At 38.3% G+C, this 24420-nt stretch overlaps 1 protein-coding gene across 1 annotated transcript; it reads left to right on the forward strand.

Moving 5' to 3' along the window:
* The first annotated feature begins 2124 nt into the window (after positions 1-2124).
* SDHAF4 (succinate dehydrogenase complex assembly factor 4) lies at positions 2125-24420 on the forward strand. Its single transcript, XM_025991139.2, has 3 exons — positions 2125-2307; positions 14159-14308; positions 23351-24420. The coding sequence occupies exons 1-3, from the start codon at positions 2244-2246 to the stop codon at positions 23458-23460; spliced, it is 324 nt and encodes a 107-aa protein (XP_025846924.1). The 5' UTR covers positions 2125-2243; the 3' UTR covers positions 23461-24420.

Genomic DNA, 24420 nt, shown 5'->3' on the forward strand with positions numbered 1-24420 from the left:
AAATCTAAGCATGTCTCCGTGCCACTGTGACTAGCGGATAGTGGGTCCAGCTGTGGTGGGAGAATGAGACTGACTGATGTCTATGAAGAGGGTCACTGTGGTCTCAAATGGTCTTCAATGATCCCCATCTGCTGGTACTCACCCTTTGTGTAACCCCTCCCTTTTCAGAGGGTGCTGGATATACTGACTTCAAATAGAGTACATCAAAAGAATACATCACTTCTAATGATAGAATACATCAAAACTTGAGATTACAAAAATCCTGTGGCTTCTACTTTAGCAGTTTCATTCTCTCACTCATTCCGTGGAAAGCCAGCTGCCATATTGTGAGATGATCTTTGAAGAAGCCCACATAGCAAGAACTAAAAGAGGCCTCTGGTCCCAAAGCCCACGAAGCATCAAATCCTGCCAATAATTGTACTAGTAAGCTTGGAGGCAGATCTTCCCCTAGTTGTGCCTCCATATGAAACTGGAACTCCAACTAAGAGCTTGACTGCAACCTCTTTTAAGACCTAGAGCCAGAGGCACACTGGCTGCTGCCTTTCTGATCCACAAAAACAGAATTTAAGACAATACCAAATTTTGGTATAATGTATTATGATGCAATAGATAAGTAATAGTAATCTTATTCTGATTAATAGCCCTTCTAAAATGGGAGCTTTATTTTATTTTATTTTATTTTTTAAGCAATGAGATCCAAACAATCTTATGTTTTGGGGTGATTTGAGAAGTCCTGTTCCAAAGAACTATTCCAAAACCTTTACAGTCCCAGTCCCTGATCACAGGACTAAGCCAGAGCCCATAAAATTATGTAGATTTTTGGCTCTCAAGCCATGTCTCCTTCCAGGCAAAGTGTACGAGATAAAGTTCAGGCCTCTAAGAGGATCTGTCTTTCTCTCTCTCTCTCTCTCTCTCTCTCTCTGCTGTTCCTTGAGAGCCTCTGTTAAACGGGGCTCTAAATGCCAAGGCAGTCCATTAATAGCTGAGTCAGTATATTTAGTAAAGCCATTCTTAATCCAGCTTTGAATTTTTTTTCCTCAGTCAACCGGTCACAAAGAATTCATCATTGAACTGTAGATATAGCTAAGGGTCAAAAGCATCTATAGGAGCTAACTGCTAATGAAAATTGCTTGGGTTTTGTTTCTGGACTTGTTTTGTATATACTTGCTCTTAGTGAAAGAGCTCCTTATCCTGGAGGATCAGATAACTCCCAGGTCACGATGAGAAACTCAGATTGCCCAGCCGCCTAATGTCAGACATTGCCAGCGCCCAATAGCTAGCCCAGAACTTTTCTGAAAAAAATAAGAATCTAGGGACCTACACTGTGATTCTGTAAGGATTTCCACAAGTCACATAAAGCCTCCTAATCTGCCACATATGCTCCAAACGTCATTGGAACGGTTGGAATTTATGGGCCAATTGCACTGGCCCACTTCCACTGCAGCCTGGACCAGATGGCAAGCCTTTTCTTGCTCTGCTCTTCATTCAAAATTGTCATCTTTCAGGTCATCCGGTCAATGCGTCAGAACCAACGAATTAGTTCACTGAACGAACAGACCTTTAAAAAATAAAAGAGAACTGAACAAGGAAAGAAAGGCTATTATCACACGGGCAAAAGAGTAAAAAATGTGCTTCATCTTTGCATACTATGAAAGGGATCTTTCAAGAGACCATTGTCTTAGATTGAGAGGAACACATGGAATTATTCCCTCATCCAACCTCAGTCATAATTTGGGATTTTAAGCAGCAGGAGGTCAGGGTAGTTCGAGTCGCTCTCCTTGAACCTTTTTTTTTTTTTTTTTTTTTAAGATTTTATTTATTCATGAGAGACACAGAGAGAGCAGGCTCCATGCAGGGAGCCTGACATGGGACTCGATCCCCGGTCTCCAGAATCACGCCCCGGGGGGAAGGCAGGCGCTAAACCGCTGGGCCACCCAAGGATCCACCTTGAACCTTTTCCTTACAGATGGCCCGGAATCGGAGCACGGATTTTTAGGAACAGCTCCTGAAGCCCCGCCCCGCCCACCAAGCAGGCCCCGCCCTCCGCCCCGCCCACCAGGCAGGCCCCGCCCCCGCAGCACCGCCCACCAGGCAGGCCCCGCCCCCTCCGTACCAGGTCCCCACCCAATCAGACGCAGGCCCCGCCTCGCGAGAGCTCCGCCCCTCCTGCGGGGTGGGCCCGGGTCGGCGCTGCTGGTTCCCTTTCCCTGCTGCGCCCCCAGGACTGTGTGGGAATTGGCGCCATGACTGTATCGAGGCTGGCTCGGTTGCTTGGCTGCGTCCCGGCCACCGCGTGGAGAGCGGCAAGTAAGGCGCCAGGTCCCGGGGCCGAGGTCGCGGGGCAGGGTCGCGAAGGCCCGGCGCCGCGAGAAAGTCCTCCCTCGGCGCAAGCAGCGCGTGTCCCGGGCGTCTGAAGGCACCGGGTGCTGCAGAGCTTCTCTTCTTACGGCTCGGCCGTCCAGCTCTTGGTGCCGGCAGGTCCCTTCAGCACCCCGGATCTCAGGGGTCGGACTAGGGCTAGAAGACCGCCCGGGCCCTCCCCGCCTGCGGACCTGCTTCCTTCCGGTCCCCGCGCAGGAAGGGCTTGTTTCCTGGGGAGCTCTCAGGGCTCACTAGGCTTTGGCGCCCGTGGAAAAAAATGGGAAAGAGGGCCCTTTGGAACAAGTGTCGTTCATTTACTTATTTAATTTACACCAAAAAGGATTTGTGGTAGTTTACGGTCTAAATAAATTGGAAAAGTGCAGAGGTGGGTCAGCGTTGCAAATTAGTATAATAAAGTTAGATCAAGCCAAGAATTGTTAATACAAAGAAAGAATGCATGCTTTCAGTAAAAACCGGCATTTTTGTTGGAAAGTTTTCTCAGTGTTTTAGATTTAACCCAGAGAAGATCCTTAGCGTAGTTTTAATTGAGGACATCCTGGAGAAATTGTGGAAGTGGAAAAACAGAATTAACTACCCTGCGTAGTAATAGGCCCCAGGTCTCTATGCAGTTTGTTTTCGGTAAACATTTCTCCCCAGACATACTACTTGTTAATTGTAAACATTTTAAATGGTCCAGGAATGAATAATAAAGGGAAAGCCCCGCCTTATCCAAACTCCACGGTAGTAACTGTAAATTTCGTTGTGTGTTCATTCACTATCCCTTTCTCACTTGTGTTAAAAACTTAAGAATGGAGTATTTGATACCAAAAACTTACGACGCGTGTAAGTTATGAAGCAAAGCATACGAACCCATTTTCCAATTTAAGAAATAGAATATTTCTGTTACCAAGAAGCTCCCAGGATGCATCTTCCTCAGGCAGTGGGTCTTTATAGTAATAGCTTCCTACCATTTGTACTTATTTTACTTGCTTTTTTTCAACTAACAGCTGTATTTTGAGCTTCATCCATATTGATGTGTGAGACTGTGGTTAATCATTCAGTTGTGAGACAATATCGTACGGTTTTTCCGTTCTTCTCAGTGGACATCTGGGCAATTCTGGAAACCCGAGGATTGGCTGCTACACATTCTTGTTATGGGTGGTCTAATACAAGGAATGGAATTCCTGGAATATATGGTATAGGCCTTTTCAGTTTTCTAATATGATGCCAAGTTGTAAAGGCATTTCCATCCCTACTGGCAATTACACTCCTACCAGCAGAAACATCAGTTCTTGCTCCGCATACTTGTCAATATTTGATAATCATCAGGAAGTTTAATTTTTGATTGAATAGGGTATTGAAATGGTATGTCATTATGATTTTGCTTCTGGATTTTGTATCCACTATCCTGGCTAAATTACTTTTCTAACTTCTCTGATTAGAGAAGTCAGACATCTTTTCAAATATTTATTCGCTTTTTTGATGAAATCTCTTCATTTTCTTAATGGATTGTTTGTCTTTCTTATTTATATTCTTTACATATATTTCAATACTAAACCTTTTTTAGTTATATAAGCGGCAGATATTCCGATTTGGGGCTGTTCTTGTCACTCCATAGTGGTTTTTTTTTTTTTTTAAAGAAAATCATATACAACAGCAGAATAAAATAATGGCTCTGCATGTACAGTCACACAGCTTCAAAAGAAAGGTGTCTTTTTTTTCTTAAAGAAAGGTGTCTTTTGGCAAATAGGTAACCATAATATCGTTGTAATTTTGTATTGATCCTTTTGTTTATTGTCAGTGTTTTGTGATCTTGTCTAAGAAAGCCTTTCCTACCCTGAAGTCAGTTATTCTCCTCTGTTTTCTTTTCAAAGGTCTGTAGTTTTGCTTTTTGTATTTAAGCCTTTATTCTACCAGGATTGATTTTTTTTTTTAAGATTTTATTTATTTATTCATGAGAGACACACAGAGAGAGAGAGAGAGAGAGAGAGGCAGAGACACAGGCAGAGGCTCCATGCAGGCTCCATGCAGGGAGCGTAACCTGGAACTTGATCCCGTGTCTCCTGGATTGTGCCCTGGACTGAAGGCGGAGCTAAACCCCTGAGCCACCCGGGCTGCCCCAGGATTGATTATTGTGTATGGTGTGAGGCAGGAAACCAATTTCATTTATTTTCCATGTCAATAATCTGTTGTCCCAGGTCCATATATTGGGCCTTTCCTTCATTGATATGATGCTAACTGTCTTCAGTCAAGTTTACATAAACATATAGGCATGGGTTTATTTCTTGGCTCCCTTTTCAGTTCTGTTGATCTGTCTATTCCTGTGCTGGTATCACCTGTCTTAATAACCATACCTTTGTAATAAATCTTGATATCTACTAGGGTAAATCTTCTCATTCTGTTTTTTAGAGTGCCTTGGCTATTCTTAGGTATCTGCTTTCCATATCAAATTCTTAAAAGGGAGGGTGGGGCACCTGGTGGCTCAGTCAGTTAAGCATCCGTTTTCCTTTGCCTCTGCCTGCTCTGGGCCCTGCTTGTGTGCTCTTTCTCTCTGTCAAATAAACAAAATCTTTAAAAACAATTCTTAAAAAAAAAGTTCCTGTTGGGATTTGACTAACCCTGCTCAGTATTTTTTTAAATTATCATTTTGTGATTGCTGCTTATGTATAGAACATAATTATTTATTCCTTTTGTATCCTGTAACCTATCTAAATTAGTTTATTAATGTAAACAATTTATTTGTAGCTAGGAGGGAGAAGGTATTTTGCTAGGTAGGCACTCATATTAATGGCAAGTAATGAAAATCTAGTTTCTCACTTCCTAATATTTGTCTTTTTCTTTTGTTTTTCTGTCTTACTCAGATTTCCAGTAGCATGTTGTCGAGGAGTGGTCATCTTGTCTGTAATTGTAAAGGGAATGCATCCATATTTCAAGTGTCATATTAGCTATGGATGTGCCTTTATCAGGTTAACGAAGCCCCATGCTATGTCTAGAAGGGTTTTTTACTGTTGTTTATGTATTTGTCTGGTTTTTAAGACTGAATAAATCTTGAAATTTACTGAATTCATTTTTTTTCATCTTCTCAGGGTGATTACATCATTTTTTCCTTTAAATCTGGTGAGTTGGTGAATTGTAGATTTTACTAATGCTAAATCAATCTGGCATTCCTAGAAAATACTCAAATTGGTCATGATTATATTTTTAATATGATGTTGAAATTGATATGCTAATATTTTGTTTTGAAATTGGCCTGTAATTTTCCTCTTTTGGAATTTCCTTTTCTGCTTTCAAAGGTTAAGTTATTCTAGCCTCATATAGCGAATTCAAGAGTCTTACTACCCTTTTCTCTTTGTCATATTTTGTTTAAACAAATTATTCATTCTTTGAGTATTTGGTATAACTTAACTACAAAACCATCTGCTCTTTGAGGGAAGATTTTAAATTACTGGTTTAATTTCTTTAATGGTTGTTGCGTTGTTTATCAGCTTTTCTCTTCAGTCAGCTTTAATACATTTTTCTAGAAATCTGTTTATTTTATACACTTTCATTTTAGAGGCATAAAGTTCCTTTTTAAAAGATATCTGCTCTCATATATAATTATGTAATCTCTTCATATTATTTATTTTGTGTGCTCTTTTTTTTTTCTTACTAGACTAACCAAAGACTTCACAGTTTTAATCTTTTAAGGGAACCAACTCTTGCTTTTGTTGATTCTCTCACTTGTATGTCTTTTATTTATGTTACCATTTTCTTCTCTAACTGTGGTTCTTTTCCTTCCATTTTCTGTGTGTCTATCTCTTTAAGACAAAACTAAAAACGTGGAAAGAGTACATCTCACATGGCTTAGTTTGGACTGTAACAACAAATTGCCATGGAGTAGGTGGCTTCCACTCCAAACATTCATTTTTCACAGTTCTGGAGGCTGGAAAGTTTAAGATCAAGATGCCAGGACATCTGGTCTCTGGTGAGAGCCTGCTCCCCGGTTTCCAGATGGCTACTCTCTCGTTGTCTACTCCTGTGGCAGAGAGCAGAAAGCCACAGCAAGCTTTCATATCTCTTCTTAAAAGGGTACTAATCCCATTCGTGAGGGTTCCACCCTCATCACCTAATTATCTCAAAGCCCCACCACCTAATATCACTGTGGGACCCAGGAAATTTAACAAAAATCCCCTACCCCTGGACAAGCAGAGCAGGACTGACTATTTTGTGCTGCACCCGCCTTGTGCCGACCTGCTTAGGGCACTGCCCCGCCCTAGTCAAGACCAGGGCACACCCTAATCGGAAATCGGCTCAGGGATAGGCCAATTCAAATGGATTCTTTAGGGTAAAATGTAACTCAATCGGCCACCTGCTAGTGTCCGGACCAGCATGACTGTGCAACTTTCTGCTATCCCATTGGCTACTGGCCCCTATAAAGTTGTTAAGCCTCTTAGTCTAGGGGTTGAAGCCTCTGCTCAGCTGTGTCGGGTGAACTTGGACCCAGGCTTGAGCTTGTAAATAAACCCTCATGTGTTTGCATCGGTGTCGGCTCCTCGGTGGTTTCTTGGATTTGCAGTCTTGGGCACAACAATCACATTAGGGGTTAGAATTTCAACATATGAATGAGGGTGGTGTGGGGGACACAAATCTTCAGTTTCTTTTTTTTTTTTTTTTTTTAATTTTTATTTATTTATGATAGTCACAGAGAGAGAGAGAGAGAGAGGCAGAGACACAGGCAGAGGAAGAAGCAGGCTCCATGCACCAGGAGCCCGATGTGGGATTCGATCCCGGGTCTCCAGGATCGCGCCCTGGGCCAAAGGCAAGCGCCAAACCACTGCGCCACCCAGGGATCCCCAAATCTTCAGTTTCTAACACTGGTCATTTTTTTTTTAAACATGTGCTTCTTATATGAACAACATGTGGCTGGGTTTTGTTTTGTTTTTTGGAGTCTGACAATCTATACCTATTTAACTGGAGAATTCACTTCATTTATAATCATAATTATTGATATAATTGGCTTTATTTCTACCATCTTTTTATACCTTCTATTTGTCATACTTGGTTTGAATTAAATATTTTCTTCTCCCATTATTTTTTCTCTGCTGGTTTGGAAGATATACATTATCTTTTATTGGTTACCTTTGAAATCTAAATGCATACTTAAGGAAATCTAAAGTTAACACCTTCTCCTAAACAGTACAAGGTATAAAAATGCTTTGAATTCACTTACCCTCTACCTTTGTTGTTCAGCGTTTTGGGTGTGTATATGTTGAGATGGGATTGTGGTTTTGATAAACCCACATCATAGTTTTTATTACAATTTTATACATTGAATAAAACTTCCATTTTCTCTCTATTCTTATCACACACTTCACTTTAGGATCATTTTCTTAAAGTAAATTGCTTAGCAGTTCCTTTCATGGCAGTCTTTTGTGATGGTCTCTTAGTGTTCTTTTTGATATGTGTCTTATTTTTAATCTGAAATCTGGTTTCTTTGACTTTTTGTTTTTGAAAGGTGGTTTTAATGGGTATATCGTTTTCTCATAGCTCTATCTTCTGGCTTCTTTTATGGCTCTGGGGAAGTTACCTGTCTGTTCAGTTTTTGTTCCTTTATTAGTAATCTTTTATCTGGCTTCTTCTTAGATCTTCCTTTGATCTGGCTTCCTTGTTGGGGCTATCCATTTTACCTTGTGTCTAGATGCATTTTTTTCCCTTTAATTCGGCATTTCTTTATGCTTCCTACATCTGATGATTCCTGTCCGTGGTACTTCTTGTGGTCTTTCCACTATCTCCTTGTGGAATCATGATTAAACAGACAATTGTTAGACCTTCTCATTTTATCCTCCACAGGTTTAAACTTATTTTTGGTTATTTTCATCTTTGTGCTTTTTCTTGCATAATTTCTGAAGAACTTAATTCTAGATCACAAATTCTCTTCTCAACTGTATCTGTTCTGCTATTAGGCCTTTTATTGAGCTTTACATTTAAATTGTTGTATTTCTAAATTTGTGTTTTAAGTTGGCTTTTCATACATTTCTCCTTTTTGACTTTTTGCCTTGAACACATTAAATAGTTATCTTCTGATTTCAGTATGTCAAATCTTTATGGTCTGGTCTTATTTGTTGATTTTACTAACTCTTGTTTTACTGGGATTCTCTCTTGAGACTTTAATGAGACATGGTTTGAGAGGGTATTTCTCCACAGAGGATTTGCTTCTGCTCTTATCATGTGTCTGGAGCACTTCAACTATAGATGTGGGTCCACTTTATGTAAGATGCTCCCCTTGGGCGTTTTTGGACCATGCAAATAGTGTATAATCAGGCATAGATAGGTGTAGTCAGCCAGTAGTTTCAAAATCTGTAGAAGGGCTTCTTTTGTTTCATTTCCACTCAGAACCAAGGTTGAGATGGATACTTGTCCTTCCTTAACTGTTCTCTTCATTTATTGGAAATTTGCTTCTAGCTCCCTGCTCTTTTGACCAGCAGCATGAACATCACCTGGACATTATTAAAATGCACTATCTCAAGTCTCACTCAGACCTACTCAGAATCTTCATTTTAACAAGATTTTTTATATGCTCCAGGTGTTTTATATGCACATTAAAATCTTAAGGCTTGGGCAGCCTGGTTGGCTCAGCAGTTTAGCACTGCCTTCAGCCCAGGGTGTGATCCTGGAGACGCTGGATGGAGTCCCACGTCAGGCTCCCTGCATGGTGCCTGCTTCTCCCTCTGCCTTTGTCTCTGCCTCTTCTCTCTCTCTCTCTCTCTCTCTCTCTCTCTCATGAAAAAATAAATAGAATCTTTAAAAATAAATAAGTAAATCTTCAGGCTCAATTTCTCTTCTGAGTGCTAAGCCTCTAATAGGCTTTTTGTTTTGTTCAGGCTCAGAAGACTCCTCTCCCTACTGTCCTGAAAGCTCTGTATCCCAGCTCTAGGTGAGAAGGACACAGGATATGTAGTGGTTTAAGTGGTTCAGTGGTTCTCTCACTGAATGGCTTTGTTAGTTTATCATTATATACTTTCTAAAAGATTCTTTGTCCGATTAAGAAATTTTTGTGTTTTAGCCTTTTTAGATGTTTTATGGCTATGGGTTTTAGACATCTATAATTTATCAAATTACCAGAAACAGAAGTTCTGAAAAGTTATTTGTCGTTCTAATATAATGGTAATTTAGTCTTTTTTCCTTTGCTTTTATTATTATTTCAGAAGATCATCTTCTTGCTTGTAATGTACTTGTAAACCCAGTTCTAAATAGGCTTTGGATAAGGCCAAACCACCCCTTGAAGAAGAAGACATGGGCTTTATGGTGGTGATTTTCTTGTTTCTCAAAGAATGATTGTTGCTTTGTCAGCTGTTGCCCTTGTAGTTGAGATAGTCAGCAGTTTGGTGAAGGCCAAAATGTAGTACTAACATTAATATACGGCTAATTTTTTAACAATCTGGGAGTCTGGGACTGACCCCCTGTGCCATAAAAAATCCACATATAACTTTTGACTTCCCCAAAATTTAACTACTGATAGCCTACTGTTGAATGGAAGCCTTATGATAATATAAAAAGTTGATTAACACATATTTTGCCTATTATATGTATTATATATTGTATTCTTACAATAAAGTAAGGTAGAAAAAATAAAATGTTATTAAGAAAATCATAAGGAAGAGAAAATACATTTATAGTACTGTTCTGTAAAAAATCCACGAATAAGCGGGCCTGTGCAGTCCAGACCTGTGTTGTTCAAGGGTCAGCTATAATTACTTTTGCTTCATACCTCCTATTTGATAGGCAGAATCCACAGGAGTGCTCTGGGGCTCCCCTTCACCTCTTTGCTAATCCTTAAGACCCAATATAGACCCTTTTTTCTTGATGTCTGCCCTTCAGGCTACTTGTATGTACCTCACTGCCACCTCCTCTGCCTGCTTGCTGTGCACGGAATTGTTTCCAAAGCTGTGAAGGTTGTGAGTGCCAAAGAGCACAGTGTCCCCTGTCTTACCGGGTATGGTGCAGACATGAGAGGAATTCTCCTGCTCTGCATTCTGTCACACTATTACCTGTCTACAGAAGTAGTTCTGTTTAGGCCTCTGTGAGTCTTTTGAGAAAACTAGTCTTTTTAGCTGTTTCTTGTAACCTTTTTCCTCTAAGGTAAAGTTCCTTCAGAAATCCTCAAGGCCAGACCTACAGACTAGTTTCTCAGACTTCTACTTTGCTACTCCTCTCTGTTTTCCCACAGTACACTTGTGTTCCCATGCTTTACCAAAATCTCATTTGCACACTGACTTCTGTGTCCCACAGTTAGGCTCAAGTTACTGTTATACTTAGTGTGTGCACGTAGAGACATACACATTACTTCATTTCTCTGAACCAGCTTGCAAGGTAAGTACAAGTATCCCCATTCTACAAATGGGGAAACAGGCTCAGTGAGATATAGAAACCTTCCTAGGATCACATTGCTATTAAGTGGTGTGGCTGCTTTTGAACCCATGTGTGTGATTCTAGTGCCCTTAGATTGCAAGACCTTTTTGTGCCATTTTTACGAATTTGTGTAAACACTTAGGTATCTAAATACTTAGATTTGGTACATACCAAGTATCTAAATACTTAGATAGTATCTAAATACTTAGATTCGGAACATACCAAGATTAATTTTTATACTGAATACCATTTCAAGCTTTGAGTTAAGAGATTTTATTTGCACAAACAAACCTAAAACAAAAAATGCTGATTTTATTGTGTTGAGTCAAGATTAAGCACACAGTAGCAGGTGGCTACTAGTATCTGTTAAATACTTGGCTGATTTTTAGGCTTCAAAGTGACTTATTTGATGTACATACAATAAGACAGACTTGCGTAGTAACCAGATATAGAATCTGATCATTAGCCAGAATAGATGAAAAATCTGTCCACATTTAGAATTTAATTTGTAACTGTTAAAATTCCCCTTTATATATCTATATTATTACTGAATTATTATGACTTAGAAACAACCACTCATGCTTTATAAATGTGTAATAGATTTGTTGATGGATAGATAGTTAGACATTAGATGATGGACAGAATTGGGATATATTGATGTCACATTCTAAAGAGTCTTATATTTCAGATAAGTGGATAATTAACAAAAATTCCATGATTTGAACTGAAAATATCTTTCAACTGAGCATGGTTTATGTTCACCAAGATTTCCAGTATAATATTTTTCTAAATAGTCAACCACAATAAACCAAGATCAGATTGTTAGATGAAATATATTAATATAATCAGAAACTCATATTTCTATATTTTCCATTTCTTAAATAAAAATAAATGCTGCCTTATAAGTTATTATTACATGTTTTCCATATACAAGTGAGTATGTATATGGAAAAAACTATATTAGTTCTGTAAATCATTGTCATAGCTTTATTAAAACATTCAGTTGTGTATTTATTTTTTTTTAATCCTTGTGTTTTGTGGGCTCTTGTATCTGTGGGAGAATGCTGGTTTGTATTCTAATTGGTCATTCAAACAATAATTTTTCTACTCACTAAACTGTATGCAGTAGATAGGCAAATGAACAGCCTGATAAACTATTTGGATATTGTTAATGCAGTTTATATGTGATGTTAACTTTATATAATCTTACAAACAACTCTTACGTAAGTTCCAAATTGGCTGTGGAGGGTGTGTATGTATAAAAAGAGATATTTATGTACAGATATTTTTGTGCATATATATCTGCATATATATGTGTGTGTGTGTATATATAATTTTTTAAGTAATTTCTGCACCCAACATGGGGTTCAAACTCACAACCCTGAGATCAACAGCTGTGTGCTCTATTAACTGAGCCAGCCGGGCACCCCTATATATATATTTTTTTAAAACAGAGGGTATGGTGATGTAGTGATAGCTAGAATGTGAATAAAATACATGTAATGAAAGAAAATTCTAATTATATCTAATGCTACGAAGAGCTTCCAGGTTATACTATAATGATGATATTAGATAAAATATCACAATGCTAAAAGCTTTGTGTGAATTATCTCTTTATTTAGTAACTCATAAGATAGGTACTGTTACCTTAATTTGAGGAAACAGATGTAGAAAGGCTAAGTCACTTGACAGAGGTCAAACAACTAATAAGTATTTGTATTTGTTTCTTACTGCTGCTGTAACCAATTATCACAAACTTAGTTGGGAGACAAGAAGTCTGAAATGGGTAAGAAGTCTCTGGACTGAAATCAGGTATTAGGGGTGTGTTCTTCTGGAGGCTCTAGCAAGAGAATCTCTTTCTTCCCTTTTCCAACTTCTAGAGGCTGTTGAAGTTCGTTTCCTCCATCTTCAAAGCCAATAATGTCCATTAAGGCTCTCATGCTGCCATCCCTCTGGTTCTCTCTTCCAGTTTTCTTCCCCTTTTAAGGATTCTTATGATTGCAGGGGACCCACACAGATAGCCCAGGGTAATTGCTGTAGTCTAAGGTCAGTCATCTGATTGGCAACCTCAGTTCCAACTGCTACCTAAATTCTCCTTTACCATGGAACCTAATCTCTTCATAGGTTCTGTGTATGAGGTTCTGATCATCTTTGGAAGTCATTATTCCACTTACCACAGTGGTATAACTGGAACTGGTCCCCAGCCCTGCCTCTAAAGGCATTCCTTTAGGAAGTTGAAAACCCAACCCTGAGGTCATTTTTTCAGGGTGGCTTTGTACTTCTTGAACATTATCTTAACAAGGGTTGGATAACTTCCATAGCACTGAAAGTTTAGCTTTCTCTTCTCATTTATATGTTTTTTTTTTTTAATTTTTTTTTAAATTTTATTTATTTATGATAGTCATACAGAGAGAAAGAGAGAGAGGCAGAGACACAGGCAGAGGGAGAAGCAGGCTCCATGCACCGGGAGCCTGATGTGGGATTCGATCCCGGGTCTCCAGGATCGCGCCCTGGGCCAAAGGCAGGCGCCCAACCGCTGCGCCACCCAGGGATCCCTCATTTATATGTTGTAAATGCCAAATACATTTCTAAATGTTTAATTGGCAGGAAAAGAGAATCATGATTAGAATTCAAATATACAAATACTAAATACAGTCTCTTGTGATTTAAATGGTAAATATTGTGATTAAAACTTTGTACTACGTAGTTACACTTAATCATCTCATTTCTGGTATTTGGGGCATTGCTTCACACAGGAATCAGTATTTTACATATGAGTTCTTTTTTTTTTTTCTTATAAAGATTTGATTTATTCATGAGAGACATGGAGAGATAGAGGCAGAGACATAGGCAGAGGGAGAAGCAGGCTCCATGCAGGAAGCCCAGTGTGGGACTCAATCCCAGGACTCCAGGATCCTCCCTGAGCCAAAGGCAGACCTAAAACATTGAGCCACCCAGGTGTCCCTACATATAAGTTCTTTCAATTTTTTTTTAAAGATTTTATTTATTTATCCATGAGAGACATAGAGAGAGAGGCAAAGACACAGGCAGAGGGAGAAGCAGGTTCCATGCAGGGAGCCTGCATGGGATTCGATCCCGGGTCTCTAGGATCATGCCCTGGGCTGAAGGCGACGCTAAACCACTGAACCACCCAAGCTGCCCAGTTCTTTCAATTTTGATAATGGTTAGCTAATTTATTTTAAAGCTCTTCTTTTTAAACTGATAATATGGATTGCTTCTGAGGAAGGGAAATGCTTGTCTGGAAGATAGAAGAAATTTCACTGTATGCCCTTTTGTACTTTTTGTACTGTGATAAATGTGAGTGTATAAACTAAAAACAAATAAAACTGTTACCTTTATAGCAGAATAAATGAACAGCTCCTAATTTTTCACTGTCTCCACTCTTCAGGATCACCCCTTCTGTGTCATTCTGTGAGGAAAATGAGTTCTCAAGGAGAAAAATCCAAACCTATTCAACAATCTCTTAAGAAGCCAAAGTTACCAGAAGGTCGTTTTGATGCACCAGAAGATTCTAATTTAGAGAAAGAACCACTGACAAGTGAGTATGGACATACCTCACAGATATTCTGGGTTTGATCTAGACCACTGCAATAAAGCAAATATGGCAGTAAAGCAACTCAGATAATTTTTTTTGGCTTCCCAGTATTTATAAAAGTTATGTTTACACTATACTGTGGTCTATAAGTGTGTAATAGCATTGTGTCTTACAAAACAATATATATCTCTTACTTTAAAAATACTTTATTACTAAAAATAATAGCCATCATCTGAGCTTTCAGTGAGTTATAATGTTTTTCTGGTGGAGAGGCTTGCCCAATATTAGTGGCTGCCGACTGATCAGGGTGATGCTTGATGTAATAATTTCTTAAAATAGGACAGCAGTGAAGTTCGCCACATTGATTTATTCCTTTCATGAAAGATTTCTCATGAGATGCTATTTGATAGCATTTTAGCCAAGTAGAACTTCTTTCAAAATTGGGATCAATCCTCTCAAACCCTGCCACTTCTTTGTGAACTAAGTTTATGTAATATTCTATACCCTTTGTTGTCATGTGAACAGTCTTCACTGTATCTTCAACAGGAATGGTTTCCATCTCAAGAAACCACTCTCTTTGCTCATCCTTCAAAAGAACTCCTCATCTGTTTAAGTTTTTAACAAGAGATTACAGCAATACAGTCACATCTTCAAGCCCTACTTCTTATTATAGTTCTCTTGCCATTTCCACATCTGCATTTACTTCCTCCACTGAAGTCTTGAACCTTTCAAAGTTATCCTTGAGGGATAGAATCAACTACTTTCAAACTCCTTTTAATGTTGATAATTTGGCCTCCCCGTGAATCACACATGTTCTTCATGGCATCAAAATGGTGAATCCTTTCCAGAAGGTTTTCAGTTCACTTTGCCAAGAACCACCAGAAGAATCACCACCTATGGCAGCTACAGCCTTAGGAAATCAATTTCTTAAATAATAAGACTTGAAAGTTGAATGTCTCCTTGATCCAGGGGCTGCACAATGGATGTTGTGTTAGCAGTCATGAGAACAACATTAATCTCATTGAACGCCTCCATCAGAGCTCATGGGGGACCAGGTGCATTGTCAATGAGCAGTCCAATTTTGAAAGGAATCTTTTTTTCTGACCAGTAGGTTACATCAGCAGGCTTAAAATATTCCATAAACCATGTTGCGAACAGATGTGCTGTCATCTAAGCTTTGTTCTATTTATGGAGCACAGACAGGGTAGATGTAGCATAATTCTTAAATGCTCTAGGATTTGTGGAATGGTAAATGAACACTTGCTTCAACTTAAAGTCACAAACTACATTAGCCCCTATTAGGAGAGTCAGCCTGTTCTTTGAAGCTTTGAAGCCAGGCATTGACTTCTCCTCCCAGCTATGAAAGTCTTTTTCCAATAGAAGGCTGTTTCATCCACACTGAAAATCTTGTTGTTTAATGTAGCCAATTTCATTACTTACCTCAGCTAGATCTTCTGGATCAGCACCTGCTGCTTTACCTTGTGTACTTTGATGTTGTGGAGATGGTGTCTTTCCCATATCAGCTGTTTGCTTTCTTATCATTTGTGAGTTCACTGAAGTGGCACTTTTCATGTCCTTCAGGAACTTTTCCATTGTTTGCACAATTTGGTTAACTGGTTGTCGCAAGAGGCCTAGCTTTTGGCCTATCTTGGCCTTTCAGCAAGCCTTCCTCATTAAGTTTAATCATGTCTAGCTTTTGATTTAAAGTGAAAGAGATGTGACTCTTCTTTCACTTGAACACTTAAAGGCCATTATAGGGATATTAATTGGCCTAATTTCAGTATTGTTTTGTCCCAGAGAGTAGGGAGGCCTACTAGGGAGTAGGGATAGACAAGAGAATGACTGTTAAGTGGAACAGTCAGAGCACACGCAACATTTATCAGTTAACTGTTTTATATGGCGCATGTTTCTTGATGCTCCAAAACTTACAATAGTAATATCAAAGATCACTGATCACAGAGCACCATAACAAATATAATAATAATAAAAAAGTTTGAAATATTGAGAGAATTACCAAAATATGACACAGAAACCCAAAGTGAGCAAGTACTGTTTGGAAAAATGGCACCAGTAGACTTGCTTATGGTAGGGATGCTACAATTTGTAAAAAATCCGGTATCTGTGAAGCACAGTGAAATGAAGTATGCCTGTATAATAAAGCTTCTCTTGACTTTTGAAGCGTCAGAGTATTTTAGTTATTGAGAAAAAAGAATGAAAGGAACATGTTATTATTTATAATTCTTTTTTAACAGTAATAAAACATTTCACAATGAATAAATTACCATATTGACTACTCTGTGTAGGTTTAAAAAAATAATTTCTAAGCCCCTGTTTTATTATACCCCAGTATTCACATGACACAGTTTATGAATTGAGACCTGTTTTGATGCAAATAACTTGAAAACCACTTGAGCAGACTTAAACAGAAGTAACAACAATATAGGTTGTTATTGGACTACAAGGTACACAGATGGGGTACCCCAGGGCAGTGATGCTGCTGGACCTTGGAAAAAGATGGACCTGGGGAGTAAGCACTATATGAAAACCAGGATATTCTTCTTCCTTCTCTTGTCCCTGGTTTTTTCTCTTCATTGTTTTCTGTCATCAGACTGTTCTAAATCCACTGGGCAGAAAGAACTGCTCCTAACTGATATTCAGTTCAATAGAAGAACTAGACAAAATATAGTTGTTTAATTCTAACTCCAAATTTCTTTTTTTTTAATATTTATTTATTTATTTGAGAAAGAGTGAGGGTTGAGGGGGAAGGAGAGGAAGAAGAGAATCTTGACCCGATTCCCTGCTGAGTGTGGAGCCTGAGGCAAGACTAGATCTCAGGACCACAACCTGAGCCAAAACTAAGAGTTGGTCACTCAACCAACTGAGCCACCCAGACACGACTAATTCCAAATTTCTGAAGAAGAAAGTTCATTTGCCAAGCTTGGATCCGGTGTCTATAGCTAAATCAGTCAGAGTGGCCAGTGGGATGGGTCATAGGTGGAGGCAGTTGTTCTCACCATAGCCATGTGGTTGGAGAAAGAGAAGGGAAGTTTGGAGAAAGAAAAGGTTTTTTAAGGGTGGTGCAATTATCACTAAACAGTGCTTTGTATTTGGTATATATAAAATTTGGCTCATGTCTTAAGGCTCTGTTTTTTAAAGTGTTACTTTATTTTCATTCTATACTCTTGTACCTTTGAATTGTAGAAAATGTGCAAGTATTAGCTATTCAAAAAATAACATTTTAGATAGCATAAATGTTAACATACCAGTTTGAAACTTTGACAGGGTTGCCTTGCTTGTCTAATTTTTCCATTCTCCTGAGAGTTAACCGACCTATGCAGTGAAGCATCCTGGACAAGAAGACTTAAACAGAGGATACAGGGACCTCTGTCTGAACTCTTTAGAATATAAAAGCTTTTCTTTTTGTTCATTCAGTTAAATTTTTCAGTTTATAGTACTTTACTAAGACCAGTCTAATAATCAGATCAATCAGTCATCCAAAATGATGGAGACTTTTGAAAAAGATAATCTAAAGGTAAAAGTCTTCTTTAGTAGTTTTAGCCAAGCCCAAAAATCTAAGAGGAAATTTTTCATTTAAACGTCATACACAGGGATCCCTGGGTGGCGCAGCGGTTTAGCACCTGCCTTTGGCCCAGGGCACGATCCTGGAGACCCGGGATCGAATCCCACGTCGGGCTCCCGGTGCATGGAGCCTGCTTCTCCTTCTGCCTATGTCTCTCTCTGCCTCTCTCTCTCTCTCTGTGTGTGACTATCATAAATAAATAAAAATTAAAAAAAAAAATAAAGAGTACACTCCTTGTGATGAGCACTGGGTGTTGTATAGAAGTGCTGAATCACGATATTGTACACCTGAAACTAATATAACACCATATGTTAAGTATACTGGAATTAAAATTAAAAAAAAATAAACGTCATACACAAAAGTAGCAATCCCAGAAGTAAACCCTCACATACATGCTCAATTGGCTTTTGAGAAGGTTGCCAAGATCATTCAGTGAGGGGAAAAGACAGTCTTTTCTATACGTAGCACTGGGAAAACTGGATATACACACGTAAAAGAATAAAACTGGACCTTTACCTTATCATATTTGAAAATTAAATATGTCAAAAATTTATTTTTGTTAAGAGAGAAAACTATAAAATTATTAGATGAAAATGTTGGGGAAAATCTTCATGATATTGATTTTGATAGCAGTTTTATGGTTATGACACCAAAAGCATAGACAGCGAACACAGAAGTATATAAACTGGACATTATTAAAATTAAGAAATTTTGGACATCAAATGATATTATCAAGAAAGTGAAAAGATACTGTATGGAATGGTGGAAAGTATTTGTAGATCATATATCTGACAAAGAATTAATATTGAGAGTATATAGAAAACTACAACTCCACAAAAATAACTCAATTCAAAAATAGACAAATGACTTGAATATACATTTCTCCAAAGAAGATATACAAATGACTAACAAGCCCTTGAGAAGATGCTCAGCATCACTCCTTAAAAAATCAAAACTACAGTGAGATACTCCACACCAACTAGGATATTACAATTTAAGAAAAACTGGAAAACAAGTGATGGCAACGATGTGAAGAAATTGGAACCATCCTGTATTTCTGGTGGGAATGTAAAATGATGCAACCACTATGAGAAATAGTTTGGCAGTTTCTCAAAAAAAGTCAGATATAGAACCTAGCAATTCTACTCCTAAGTATATATTCAAAAGAATTGAAAGCAGGAACTTAAATAGATATCTGTATATCTATGTTCATAGCAGCTTTATTCACAGTAGCCAAAAAGAAACAATTCAGATATCCGTTGATAGATAAATGGATAAACAAAATGAGTGTGGAATACTATTCAGTAATAAAAAGGAATGACATTCTGATTATGCTACAATATGGATGGACCTTGAAAACATGCTTAGTGAAATGAGTTAGACACAGAGGACTAATACATGATTCCACTTAAATTATGTACCTAAACTAGGCAAATTCATAGATACAAGGTAGAATAGAGGTTATCAAAGTCTAGAAGGAGGGGATCAAGGAAAAGTTTTTGTTTAATGGGTACAGAGTTTATAATGAAGATAATGAAAAACTTGTGGGTATAGATAGTGTGATAGTTACAGACCATTGAGAATATAGTTAGTGCCACTGAATTGTATACTTACAAATGGTTAAAATGATAAATATTATACATATTTAATACAATAAAAAACAAAAATGCATTTCAAAAGATAATCATCTATTTGACACAATGCTAGGTATTCATTGTAACTTTTGAGTCACTGAAATTTATGTCAAACGTACCGTCTCTTAGAAACTGGTCTAGTAAACATCACCAAACCAGCAAATGCTTTTCAATATTCATTTTATATGAACTGTCCACAAGCTTTGGCATTGTTAAATTGTAACCACTACTTCTGGAAATCTCCTGTCGTGGCTTTGGTTATGCTTTGTCCAGTTTCTCCTCCTATTCCTTGAACCATTTCTTTCTGAACTCTATTTTAAGCTCTTCTACTTCTGCTGAAAAGCAGAGATTCAGAAATCTCAGGATAGTCCTTCACTCCTGCTTCTTACCCTGTCCTGGATCCTAGTCTTGTTGATACCACCCTCTTAACATTTGTCAAACACATCTCTTATCCATCCTACCAATAAAACCCAAATTCAAGCATCTGTCGTTCTGTTGGTCTGTCTTCTTCCCTGTTTCCTTCCTTCTAGGCTTACCTCCCTGCCTCTGATACATATGTCATTCTAAGAAAAATGTATGGATTGTCACTTTGCAAAGAGTAGACTTCATTATTAAGTACTATTATCTTAATAATAAAGTAGGCTTCATCAAGGTAAAAGATATCATTTGCAACTGAGCACCCTGTTTGATGCAAAGATGAATAAGGGAAATGAGATACATAAATAACTGTGAACAAGACATTGTGTGGTAACTGGAGTAAGAGATATGCCAAAAGAAAGTTCAAAAAAAAAAAAAAAAAAAGGTAGAGGGGCAGCCTGGGTAGCTCAGCGGTTTAGCACTGCCATTAGTCCAGGGCCTGATCCTGGAGACCCAGGATTGAGTCCCACGTCAGGCTCCCTGCATGGAGCCTGCTTCTTCCTCTGCCTGTGTCTCTGCCTCTCTTTCTTTCTGTGTCTCTCATGAATAAATAAATAAAATCTTTAAAAAAAAAATAAAGAAAAGAGATAACATTTGAACTGGGGTTTAAAGGCACAATAAAATCATTAGTAGTTAAGGAATGGTGGGGAAATGTTTCAAAAAAGAGAAAGGTATGGTCAGAAAGGTATGGCTCAAATCTGGAAGGCTGAAGTACCAGGTTATAGCATATGGGCTTTATGCAGTGGACAGTGAGGAAAGCTCTGAATGTTTTTGAATGGAGATTATTCAGTTTTACTATAGTATAATCTGCATAAAATAAAATTCACCCATTTTAAGTAAACATTTTGAAAAATTTTAGCAAAAAAAAAAAATTTAGCAATGTTTATAGTCATGTAACCAATACAACATATACAACAGTTCCACCCCACAAGGAGCCTCTGGTGCCTCTTTATGATTAGTCTCATTTCCCCATCCCCCTGGCAACCACGAATCTGTTCTCTGTCACTCTAATTTTGCCTTTCCTAGGATTTTATATAAATGAAATCATACAGTACATAATCTTTTGTGTCTGGCTTCTTTCACTTAATGTAATGTGGAAGAGGGATTCTGTTTGGAAAGATTAATTCATCTTTCTATGCAGATTAGGCTGAAGTCATGAGAGTCAGAAAACAGATGAGTTAGAAAACTACATTAGTCTAGTATGCGACTCAGCATGACTCAGGGTGGCACTAGTGAGAGTATAAAGTTTCAGAAAACTGTAGGTCATGATGAGGGTAAAAATTAGGTTGAAGAAACATGAGAGAAAAGCCTCCATAGAAGGCTACAGAAAGGAGAAGCTTAAGAGTGTGGGACTTGGAGAAGGAATGTAGTCAAGAGATAAGTAACAGAAATGGATGGCATAAGTGGACTTGAAGATCATGAGGAAAGAGGACCAAGGGCTTCTGTGTCCATAGTATGTGAGGTTACTGATGTGAGTGTTGATATGAGGGATAATGGGAAGAGGTGAAGCTGTGAACCAAGTATTGATCTTATCCAAGAAGATAGAAGAGTCTTTATTACTGGACTGCAGAAAAGCATTGGGCAAGTGAATGGTGTAGAATTCAAAAGAGGAAAGAAAGGCTATAGAGGTTTGGTGGTAGAAGGTGAAGCTGGAAGTACAGTGAGGCACAGGGATAATCTTAACCCTTTCTTCCCTAGTGCTGTGGAATGAATTGTGTCTCCCTAAAATCCATTTTTGAAGCTCTAACCCCCAAAGTGGTGTTATTTGGTGATGGAGCCTTTGAGAGATAATTAGGTATAAACGAGGTAATGAAAGTGGGGCCCCGTGATGGAATTAGTACCCTCAGTAAGAGACAGATAGCTCTCTTTCTCTCCCTGCCTGGTGAGACACAGTGGGGAGGGGCTATCTACAAGCCAGGAAGAGAGTCATCACCAGAACCCAGTCATGCTGGCACCCTGATCTCAGACTCCTAACCTCCAGAACTATAAAAAAGTGAATTCCTATTGTTGAAGCCACTCAGTGTAGTAGTATGTTATGGCAGCCCAAGCTGACCAAGAGATTCAGTGAGCCCCAGAAATATGGGAGACAGCAGAGCTTCCCTTAGAGACTTTCAGATGTAGTCCAAGAATGGAGTTCTTCAGAAAACAGAATGATAGATGGGGAAGAGTTCATTCACAGTAGAGAAAGAATTTTAAAAATAGATAAATATTTGAAAAATTTCCAGGTAATTCTCTATTTTCTTTTTCCTAGAGAGGTACTACATGATTTTAGTGATGTTCATTTAGCTCTCTAAAGAGACACAGTTTAAGAATTGGGTTTCTTGGGTAGCCCTGGTGGCACAGCGGTTTAGCGCCGCCTGCAGCCCGGGGTGTGATCCTGGAGACCCGGGATCGAGTCCCGCATCGGGCTTCCTGCATGGAGCCTGCTTCTCCCTCTGCCTGTGTCTCTGCCTCTCTCTCGCTCTCTCTGAATGAATAAATAAATAAATCTTTAAAAAAAAAAAAGAATTGGGGTTCTTTTTCTAATAGCCGTTTCCTCTCCTGCTCTTCCTGTATACAGAGCAGTAGTTTATGGGCCGAGAACAAGCCTGCAACCAGAATGTCTGAATTCAAACTCAGTTTTACCACATAGTAGCTGTGTGACCAGGAACACCTTTCTGAACATCTTTGTGCCTCATTTTCCTCATCTGTAAAATGGAGACAATAATTGTTCCTGTCCCATAGGATTATCACAAGGACAAAACAAGTTACTATGAATAAAGTGCTCAAAAGCGGGCCTACCTCAGATAGATGGTCCAGTTATGAACGCACTGTTGATAGTAACAGCTGTTATGTCCATAAATGGCAATATCAGCTAAACATTTGCTGAAGCCAAAACCCTATAATAAGGAGCAACAGTACACATTGCTAAAATTAATTGAGCATTTTTCTGTACCCGGCACTGAGCTAGATTCTTTACATACATTTAAACATGTTGAAATGTTTAATTCTCAACACACTAAATCAGGTATGATTGTTATACCCATTTTACTGAGAACAAGACTGAGGCATTGAGCCAAAGTATTCTGTTTCAAAACCTTTCAAATCCTATGGATTTGTACTCTGTATTCCCTAAATTCCTTTCCTTCTCCTTTAATCCGTCAGCATATATGCAGCTACTCCCCACACCAAGGCCTGAGAACACCCAAGAATTTTAAGTATTTAATGTAGGTAATAAAATTCATTGAATATGATAATTGTATCTTGTATCCTGAAATAATTTCTCAAACTTAGGAAAAGAACTATATTTACAGTTCATTTAAGACTGCATAGTAATAATGTAGCCAGTATCATCTACTATAACCCTGTCTTCAAAATTGGCCATAATGCCTTTCTCTACTGACTACTATTTCTGCATCTTCTGTTTTTCTTTAGAATTTCCAGATGATATTAATCCTGTTACCAAAGAAAAAGGTGGACCCAGAGGCCCAGAACCTACCCGATATGGAGATTGGGAACGAAAAGGACGCTGTATTGATTTTTAAACCACATATTAACTTCAGTATCTTTCTCTGAAATGTACATTTGAATTAATTTATTTACAATTATTTTCTTTCTGTATGTCCTTTAAGCCATTTAATTTCCATAGTGTTTTTTTAAAAAATAATGCCTTGAAAGAGAATATACTGCTATAAATTAAGAAAGGGGAATAGTTCTACATTAGTACATTAATTTTAATTTAAATATATTGGAGTATATAAATGATGATTAGAGCTGCAAACTCATTTTATCACATTTCAGTTTAATCAGCTACTTATAAAATGCAAATGTAAATAAAATAAGTTTTAATGATTTCTGTTGCCAAATGCTAGGTAATAGTGGCTTTTCAATTGTGTGTCAGGTAATACATTATAGTTTCATAAGGCCACAGTCACAACAGAAAATCTAACTCCAGAGCCAGATACCTTGGGTTCAAATCCTAGCTCTGCTACTTATTAGCCAGTGATCTTGGGTAAGTTATTTAACTTCTCTACACCTCAGTTATCTTTGTGCATAAATTGGAGATAATACTAGTTCTACTGGGGATCCCTGGGTGGCTCAGCGGTTTAGCACCTGCCTTTGGCCCAGGGCGTGATCCTGGAGTCCCAGGATCAAGTCCCACATCAGGCTCCCTGCATGGAGCCTGTTTCTCCCTCTGCCTATGTCTCTTCCTCTCCCTCTCTCTCTGTGTGTCTCTCATAAATAAATAAAATCTCTAAAACAAAAATACTAATTCTACCTTACAGGGTATTGAGAAGATTTTTAAATGAGTGAATACATGCAAACCACTTGGAACAGTGCATACATAGCTCATGGCTCTCAGTAAGTGTTAGCTATCCTTCTGTCTTAAATGTATTTTTCCAAGTCTCTAGGCTTTCTGGGGGAAATATTAAGAAACCAAGTTTGAAATACTTGAACTGAAACTGTTTTATATGAAAATAACATTAAAACATCATTAATTGAAA

The sequence above is a fragment of the Vulpes vulpes genome, chromosome 1 (genome assembly GCF_048418805.1).
Source record: "Vulpes vulpes isolate BD-2025 chromosome 1, VulVul3, whole genome shotgun sequence".
In the NCBI taxonomy this organism is placed as follows: Eukaryota; Metazoa; Chordata; class Mammalia; order Carnivora; family Canidae; genus Vulpes; species Vulpes vulpes.

Coding starts and splice junctions, on each gene's coding strand:
- SDHAF4 (XM_025991139.2), top strand. CDS start 2,244: ATGACTGTATCGAGGCTGGCTCGGTTGCTTGGCTGCGTCCCGGCCACC. Junction 2,308..14,158: donor CACCGCGTGGAGAGCGGCAA/GTAAGGCGCCAG, acceptor TCCACTCTTCAG/GATCACCCCTTCTGTGTCAT. Junction 14,309..23,350: donor AGAGAAAGAACCACTGACAA/GTGAGTATGGAC, acceptor GTTTTTCTTTAG/AATTTCCAGATGATATTAAT.